The sequence below is a fragment of the Helianthus annuus genome, chromosome 4 (assembly GCF_002127325.2).
Source record: "Helianthus annuus cultivar XRQ/B chromosome 4, HanXRQr2.0-SUNRISE, whole genome shotgun sequence".
Classification (NCBI taxonomy): Eukaryota; Viridiplantae; Streptophyta; class Magnoliopsida; order Asterales; family Asteraceae; genus Helianthus; species Helianthus annuus.
In genome coordinates this window covers 13,481,467-13,490,846 of record NC_035436.2, presented here as the reverse complement: position 1 = coordinate 13,490,846, position 9,380 = coordinate 13,481,467, and the positions used below count along the sequence as shown (strand labels likewise).

The 9,380-nt window shown below is 37.8% G+C and overlaps 1 protein-coding gene and 1 pseudogene across 1 annotated transcript; one reads left to right on the top strand and one right to left on the bottom strand.

Moving 5' to 3' along the window:
* Positions 1–360: 360 nt before the first annotated feature.
* On the bottom strand, positions 361–2,105 carry LOC110877459 (uncharacterized acetyltransferase At3g50280). The gene is made up of 2 exons (XM_022125608.2): positions 1,131–2,105; positions 361–853 (listed from the first exon to the last, which is right to left on the bottom strand). The coding sequence occupies exons 1-2, from the start codon at positions 2,065–2,067 to the stop codon at positions 438–440; spliced, it is 1,353 nt and encodes a 450-aa protein (XP_021981300.1). The 5' UTR covers positions 2,068–2,105; the 3' UTR covers positions 361–437.
* Positions 2,106–7,205: 5,100 nt separating this feature from the next.
* LOC118491717 lies at positions 7,206–8,110 on the top strand (annotated as a pseudogene).
* Positions 8,111–9,380: the final 1,270 nt, after the last annotated feature.

Here is a 9,380-nt window from a genome sequence, read left to right as displayed (position 1 = left end):
GCGACATGTGTCGTGCCACGTCACACAGGGGCGTTATATCACTAGAGCCTGTAGTCATAAAGCCCCTACCCATCAATATCTAATTATTAATTTTCGTTTTTATTAATTAATTATAAAAACCTTGCTTTATTTTGGTTGGTCCAAACTTTGAAAACAACCCCCATCACCGGCGTTATATATATGGCGCCACCCAACTTTTTTTGTCTCATAAAACCCCTCGTAGTGGTGTTTGAGGCTTTATAGGGACTTTATGAGGGCATATAACGCCCCACTACACATGCTCTAAGAGTTATATAAATCAGTATAAAACTCCACTTAAAATGGGTATACACCTAAATAAGAAAAATACTAAAAAAAATCATAAATGCTTATTAAAGCTTAGACATTTTTCATTACCTTAACTCAAGAAGTTTAAAGATTACATTTTATTAGTGAAATTATTCATTAAAAATAGTCGAGAATTCTTCATCAGACTCGAAAGCAGCCATGTGTTCCGGCAACAAGCAGACTTCCAAATCAATGCTTCCTCCGCCCTCCCGTCCTGGATACGACGTCACCTTTCCATCAAACTTATTACCATACCCACTCAAAACCGCCAATGCTTTCCCCAATCCAAATTCGTTTCCATACATGTCAAACCTAGGCGAGCTCCCCATATATACACTATTTTTGTCAAAATGCACCCTCGCATTTACGACACACGGGCTCTTCACCCACGCATCCATCCCTTCCTTAATTCTTTTATCACTATGGCTTGCCACGGCTTCGTGCAACCGTAATGCTGCCCACCCGACACCATGATCAACCAACTCCCTTGCCGTTGTTGTTGCCCTCACCGTCTGAACCATATTACCTGGAGTTTGGTAGATCCCGGTCAGGATAAATTGTATTCATCTCAAATTATGTTACAAATATATATATATATTCACACAAACATGAACAATTTTTTAGAAATATGTAATCTTGAAATAATGGGATTTGCTATTCAAAAGTAGGCTGCGGCGCAGCTTGTTGTACATTTACCTGCCATTCTTATGTAATTTTTCTGTCGTTAATAAAATTAAAATGAGGTACATTTTAAAACTTTTTCAAAAAACCCATTTATAAAAAAAAGTTTTAAATAACATTACCGATGTAATTTTCAGGTAAAGGTGGGGATATCCTGCTTCTATTGTTAATGGTCATCATGCAATCCGTTTCTTGATCTGCTGGAACCCGCCGGGCGTGTGTCACGCACCTCCAAACAAGGGCCGAGAGCGACTGTAAAGAGGAAATTTTTGTCGTATTGCACTCCGAATTCGCTTTCGCCTTGAGTTTAGCGAGCGAATCCGACGAGAAGTGAAAGATTCGTTCCCTCAACATTGGGCGGTTTGGTCTATTGATGTATTCATCTTCATGGCTAAACGGGAGGTTGACAATCGGGTCGGATCCTGTAGGGATCCATCTGTCAAGGATTGGAGGACGTGAGATGTGAGTTAAATGACTGTTTTGCCCTTTGGATTTGAACATTTCTGACCAGGAGTTGATGAAATGCCAGTACGAGGTTCCATCAACTAACATATGGTTGATGGAGCATCCTATAAAGATAGCGTCTACAAGTTTTGTCACTTTTACAGACAGTAACGAGAGTTCATGACCGTCGTTATTGACAGCTTGGTGATGATCAAAAAACGACTGAACAACCAACGGCACGTCCGTAGGCGTAAGGATGTCATTCACGGTTAGATTAACAGCCGAATGGATAAATCTAGCTCCGGGGCTATACTCGGGGTTCAAAAACACGGTTAAAAAAGGCGGGTTTTCGTGTTTTACCGTGGCTAAACGGGCGGCGAGCGGGTGGAAATGAGTAAGTGTTGTGGAAAGAGACTCTTTGAGGTCATCCAAGAAGGTGGTTATAGAGAAATCTTGATTTTCAGGCAAGCGAAAAAGGAGACCGGTTTGAATGTAGTTAGTAGTAAGCATGAGGAGATCCCATGGTGAGAAGTAAAAGGGTTTCTTTGCTGCTTCTGATATGAATTTTGGGTTGATGAAGCAATCTGAGATGATTTTAACAGTTGGAGAATTCATTGAAAAAAGTGGATAGTTGTTCGATAATTGATGAGTTTGGGCGTTTGGTGCATGCTGGTCCTTATGCTGATTTGGGTGCTAGTAGGTATTGATTTGTGGAAGTTTTTTAATTAGACATTAAGTATAAAAAAATCATCACTAACTTCACGATGTCATCTTTATTATAATAAACGTCTTAAGTTGGTTAAGACAATAAAACTATTTTAAATTTGATAGCATTATTGTTGGAGTTAATAGATGGATATATCGGGTGGTTCTGCTGGTGGCAGGATGATACTCCAGAGGTATGTCAGTCATCCAAATTTGCTATTAAATAAATAGTTTTTTTTTAACGGCTAAACTTATTTTCCCCATACTATACTAAATTATACACTTCTTACAAGGATTGAATCTTGGTCTCTTCGCAAGAGGTAATTCCTCTTGACCATTAGGCCAAAGCCTAAGTGTTGTTAGAGTTAATTGATACTCTAGTGTTCCGTTGGTGACACGATGATACTCTAGTGGTCCGTCAATAATCTAAATTTGCCGTTAAAAAAATTGAACACCTAAAAATCAAAGAAATTCATGTTCATGCTCTTCACTCCGGCATTCATAGTTGCCTGCAAGACAGATGGAGAGATGATTGTCGGCCTAGGAGAGGGTGGGATATAGTGTTAAAAAAGATATTAACTAAGTTCCAATTTAATTTTCTTTATTATTAATTCTTGGTTTAATATGATTGTTGTTGTTGTTTCATATTTGATACTGAGCTGGGCTGGATATGTGCTACTGCTGGGCCGCAGATACATGCTTGGGCTTAGTCAAGATTCTACATGTGTTGGGCCGATACATGCTTGCGTTTATTATGTCAAGACTCGTATAATAGAGAAGTTCCAGTGCTTCGAGTGGTGTGATTCGCTCATTATCTATACATCAGCCGCTCACAATTGAGATTTTTAGATATTCTTTCCTTTCAATTCTCTTTCCTCTCTCACAAGTGGCAACTTATAATTTAGTCCAGAATCTGGTTCATCTTGAATCAGATTGTTTGTGTTCTTATTCTTTCTTTGTCATATTGAGATTATTGTGTGATGATCTCTGAGATTTGTATAGAGTTTTTGTAGGGCTTGTATCTTGAATTGTTGTCGTCATATCTGGGAATAAACGTTTTTGGTTTGGGTATTTGTGATTCTTGAAAGATCTGAGTTCAGATCCATGTCTGTTGACATGGTATCAGAGCATTAAGGCTCAGATTCGATTAGTCTTCCGCTGATTTGTGTTCATTTTTGACATTGGGTTGGATCTTGGTGTTCTTGGTGCAAAGTTTCAGATCTGTTGATTCCAAAGGTCAAGATTGGATGATTAGTTCTTCCGAATTGAAGATTGCTCCGGATCCGGCTCCGTCATCTGTGGTCGCAACCGGTTGCTCGTTCATTATTTGCTTCTGCCGGAGGTTAGGTGTACAACGTGTTTCTCTGTCTAGAAAACCCTAACGGAATCTCTGATCGGAGCAAGAAGTTGGATATTGGAAAATGGATATTATTGTGACAGGTTATTTATCATTTGGTCTGATATTTGCCCTTTTACCGCTGGGTTCAATCTGGAGCAGCAGGGGGTGGTTACCGGAGGACGGGAACAGAAATAGTCGTCCGGTTGCTATGACAACGATTCAATCACCGCTCGTCGGATCATTAACTCCCTACAGAAAGAGGATTTACACAGTCACCAACAGGCTACCGGAAGCCGATCATCCTATTTACGCCATCGTTTTCATCTTCATCAACTCTCGTTATTACGACTTCTTCGCCACTGTTGGTGGTAATCGCGTTACTGTATACAAATGCCTTGAAGGTGACATGATTGATGTACTTCGGTCCTACATTGACGATGATGAAGATGAATCTTTCTACACTGTTTGTTGGGCTTCTGATACCGGGGGAGCACTGTTGCTGGTTACCGGAGGAATCAATGGTAAAATTCGTGTCATTGATACTCGCAAAGAGAATATACACCCGAATTTGGTTGGTCACGGGAACTCGATAAATGAAGTGGTCACCGCAATGAAGTGTGGATTTCCATCCTTCAGATGTATATCGTATTGCCAGTTGTGGTATGGATGGCACCGTAAAGATCTGGTTTATGAAGGAGTCTTGGAAGCTGCAGTTCCGGTTGCGGTTCAATCCTTGAAGATTGTAAAACTCTAAACGGATCTGGAGAAACTCTGATTTGGGTTTGCTTATTTGGTGAGATTGTTCTTTGTTTTTTGTTTCTTTAAGTTTCATTGCATTTAGGTATTGTTGTTGCCGGACTAGTTGGGCCGGTTGTTGATTTGGGACACAGAGAGGGTACACTCTGTTGGATTTATCTGCGATATTTGTGTTTGGTGTTACTTTGTATTCTTTCTGGTTGTCTTGGTTTTCTTAGACGTTCTTAGATAGATACAGCTTCTGCACAAAGGCCTGGGTAGGCACCATTTGAGTGACAAACCTACTATCTGGTCCCTGGTACAGTTTCACAGTGTAGGGTTATTGTTCTACACATTTTGCTGCTGTTTATGGTTGTTTGCTACTTGGTTGGTTTTCTTGTGACTCTTTGAATTAGTATAATGGCTGATCTTATGAATTTGTTTTGTGAAACTATGATTAGTAAACTTGAACTCTGTTTTATGAGTTTGTATGGGTTTTTTGTGTTTTGGCTTCATTTGAAAAATAAAGAAATTATGTTAATTCTTTTTGTCCATCGGTAAAGGTCTATAGTTTATAAATAAGTGGTCTTAATTGCTATTTTTTTGTAAAATTAAGTCTGGTATTGCTCTCGTCATGTTAAAGAGTGTCTATTTTTTTATTAGGTCAGATGTCTTTCTTTGCACCTTTGTTGTGTGTTTTTCAAAGTCTCTTGCATAGAAAAGTCTAGATCTATGGTTCTTGTGTAATAATTCATCATTGACAATCTGACCCGTAGAGTACTTGTGAAAGTGTGTTAAGGTTTATTCGTGTTGTCTCAACTTAGGGTTTTGTCCTTTTTTTGTAGAGTCTCTTTTAGATCGTATCTAGGGTTTGAATGTGTGGTTCATTTACCTGTTAGATTTGTGATGATCTATCTGTGGAGCTATATATTTTGTTGAGAGTTTTAGTTGGTTTTGTTATTAGATTCGTTCTTGTAAATTGTGCATTTGTTTGGTTGCGTAAAGATCGCTTACCTGTTGAGGTTTTTTTTATAACTGTTTGATATTTCGGGACATTTGTTTGTTCTTGATAATAGGATCTTATGGTTTACAGTCATGATTGTTCGTTTGATCCTCATGTCATACTGCCGCAACTATCTAGATTTGAATTTTTGTTGGCTGAACTGTGTGGTTTTTTTTAATTCAGCTAGTTGTATTTGTTTGACATTTTATCTTGTCTAAGATTTGTGTCTCTTGTTGTATGGTTAGTCAAACCATGTGGTTTGAGTGTTTCTAACCGATTGAGTTGTCAAGATTGTTCTTGAACATGTTTTACAGTCTTGTTTATTTCTCTGGTTGGTGAGATGTTTTTGTAGTTGAAAATGTTCTCTGCTTTTTATTCAACCATTTTGTTATCTGATGTAAATTGTGTGATTCTAAGGTTTGTCAGATATGTGATATTTCTGGTATTGTGATGGAACCATATGATTCTTCGTTCTTTGTTCTATGATTGTTGTTTGGGATTGTGTTAATCCTTGTTTTATCAGGTTTAGAAATTTAACGTAGTTATAGAATCTTGATTCTAGTTTCTTGTTAGTTCCATGGTATGGTTCTGATGTGAGTACTAAACTGTGTGATTCAATGTGTTATGGGAAAGTGTTCTATGATTTGTTTGGTCCTGTTATAGATACTAGTTTTATATCTTGTGACATGTGAAATTCTGTCTAAATCTGTTGTTGAACTTACATGTCTTGTGACATATTTTTTAGTCTTAAAGCTGTGTGGCTTTTTGGTGTTATCAGATGTGTATCTGATGATTCTTGAACAATCATGTATTCCTTTGGTTATTGGAATCGCCGTGTGATTGTTTTTCTTGTAAAGGTTATGCTATCTTGAAGTTGTATTCTTCGATAGTGTTTTCCTTTATCTCACTGGTCTAGGATTCTAAACGTTTTGAGTCTGACCGTAGTGAGGTTTGTGTAGGATCATCGTGTTAGTGTTTTCCTTTATCTCACTGGTCTAGGATTCTAAACGTTTTGAGTCTGACCGTAGTGAGGTTTGTGTAGGATCATCGTGTTGGTGATCTTATTTGTTTCTTATTCGTTTTTTGAGACTTCATCGCCGATCGTAGTGATGTTAGTTCACTGGTCTAGGTGATGCTTATTTTTCCTTCCACACTGGTCTAGGGTCGTTTGTAGATTCTTCGTGTTGTTGAGTCTAGTCCCGTTAGATCATAGTGTTGTTTCTTGAATGGTGTAATAGCCTTGTGTTGTCTCTTGTGTAAGAGATATCTTCTGGTCTTAAAATCATGTGATTTTGTGAAGTAATCAGATGTTGTTTTTGGCTGTTAGTTTGTTGTCTGATAAAGAATTATGTGATTCTTAGTTTTAGCAGACTTGGTTTTGAATCTTGTGATTCAGAAGTTGTAAAACTTTTTTGATCGTGTCAAATCAGTTTTTTAAGTGGTATACAAGTTTTGGCATGAATGTATTTTTGGACAATGTCCAGAGGTTTTATTTTCAAACAATACGTCGCTTTCTTTCTCTTAGAGTTTCAAGTCGAATCCCTAATTGGAGTGTCTGTAATCTTGTTTCGAAAAGACTTCTTCCGGATCTCATATGAAGAATTCAGATCATTCATATTAGTCTTCACTTTATTTGTTGTCTCTCTAGAGTTTTGTATTGAAATCTTGATTTAGGACATTTCAGATCTTTGTAGATTATGTTGCCCGTTAGATAATTTGAGAGTGTTAAACAAATCATCATGTGGATGATCTTTGTGTGAGGCTGTGAGAAGATTTGATGTTGAATCTGTTTTTAAAGTGTTTGCGTAATCATTTGTAATAATCGAAGTTCTAATTTCTGAGTTTATAAAAGTTGTGTTTTTTGTTTTATCAAATATGTCTGGTATTGTTGTAGAATCGTCTTATTCAATTTGATCAGACTTTGTTTTTCCTGATTGTTTTCTTCCAGGTATATGGGAGTGGTTATGGAAAGAAATTATGTCTAATATCATTTGGGTTTAGATTTGTTTTCCAAATAATGGATTTAATGCCCGCTGATTGGCTCGAACCGAGTCGACCATCACCGCCATCTATCCAGGTCCTGCTCACCGAGTCAGCGGGTCGTGGTGTGTTTGCAACTCGGAGTATAGAATCGGGCCAGCTCATCCATACTGCCAAACCCTTTGTTTCTCACCCGTCTATCTCATCAATTGATAAACGAAGAATGTCAGGAGCAAGCGAAGGGCTTTTATGAAGTTGAAAAGGAAGCTGACTGGTCAGCATTTGTTGCTCACTGTAGAAACCGGGGTTTAAAATATCTGTTTCTTGCCAAACGATTGGCATGCGTGGTAATATCAGGAGTGACTTCTGCAGACAGTTTGGATATACTTCAGCCGGCACGCTTGCCAGCTGAAGTGATATCACAGATGGAAGAGGAGCTTTATTTGCTGGGAAGCTCCTTAGAAGATTCAGGTGTGAAAGATGAACAACTGACATTTCAGAATATCGAATGCTGCTGCATCAGTGGAATCCAAAGCTGCTGTTGGCAATACCGTCTATCTGCTTCCATCTTTCTATAATCGTAACTGTGCTGGTGGGTTATTTTGTTGGGCTGAGATCAAAGATATGTACAACTGGGTTGACTCGTTATACTTAGCGGATGGATTAATGGGCTTAGGGCAGCAAGTGGTCAGCCATATAAAAGGACATTGATCAAATCTACAACAATAACATTAGGGATGTTTCTTATTTGCGTTACAGTGGTGTTTTATTGAGCTGCTCAACTAGAATAAGGTCAGGTGTTTTGCTCCTGTTTTTAGCTATCTGTTTAAAGGTTTTTTTGTGTTCTTTCCATAAGGAAAATTAAATTGTGGGGGGGTGTTAAAAAAGATATTAACTAAGTTCCAATTTAATTTTCTTTATTATTAATTCTTGGTTTAATATGATTGTTGTTGTTGTTTCATATTTGATACTGAGCTGGGCTGGATATGTGCTACTGCTGGGCCGCAGATACATGCTTGGGCTTAGTCAAGATTCTACATGTGTTGGGCCGATACATGCTTGCGTTTATTATGTCAAGACTCGTATAATAGAGAAGTTCCAGTGCTTCGAGTGGTGTGATTCGCTCATTATCTATACATCAGCCGCTCACAATTGAGATTTTTAGATATTCTTTCCTTTCAATTCTCTTTCCTCTCTCACAAGTGGCAACTTATAATTTAGTCCAGAATCTGGTTCATCTTGAATCAGATTGTTTGTGTTCTTATTCTTTCTTTGTCATATTGAGATTATTGTGTGATGATCTCTGAGATTTGTATAGAGTTTTTGTAGGGCTTGTATCTTGAATTGTTGTCGTCATATCTGGGAATAAACGTTTTTGGTTTGGGTATTTGTGATTCTTGAAAGATCTGAGTTCAGATCCATGTCTGTTGACATATAGCTTGACTCTGCTCCAAAACTCTTAATGGGCTGAGAAATTTGGGCTCAAGTTTGGCTCGGATAATGCTCGAGCCAGCTCGATTATTTTTCAAATTTTGTATTTTTGCACATATGGTTGGATGTAACAACAGAAAACTAGGGTGTCAATCGTGTCGGGTTGATGGGTTGATGGATTGAAATGTTCAACTGGACCCATATTATTATTCGGGTCAAATATTTCCACCGTAACCCAACCCATATAAATTCGGGTCAACCCGAACCCGACCCAGTTAACCCATATTTTTAAATGACTCATACAAGTTGACGATTTATAAGGGAGTTGTTGGGTTTTAAGCGGGTTATCGATAATGTGTTTAATGATGAGTATGAATGTGACAAATAAATACTATAATGTGTCAAAAGTGAAAACTAACATTATTATGACTAACCATGTAAAATAGAAACGGAAAAAACAAAAACAAATATATAAAAGTTTTTTTTTCTAAATAGTTAAATGGGTTAATGGGTCAACCTGTTTTTTATACGGGTCAAAACCGACCCGTTTTTTAAACAGGTCGTGTTAGTTGACCCAAACCTTTTTTTTTTCGTGTCAGGGTGGCGGGTCGTGTCAAGAGTTACCGCCCAGAAAACTAATATTCCGTATCTTTCGTCAGTTTGATACTGAATTCTGTTTTGTTAATTCAGATGACTTTTGCTTCTGAACTGAATGGAAGCGAAAAACTTCATCAT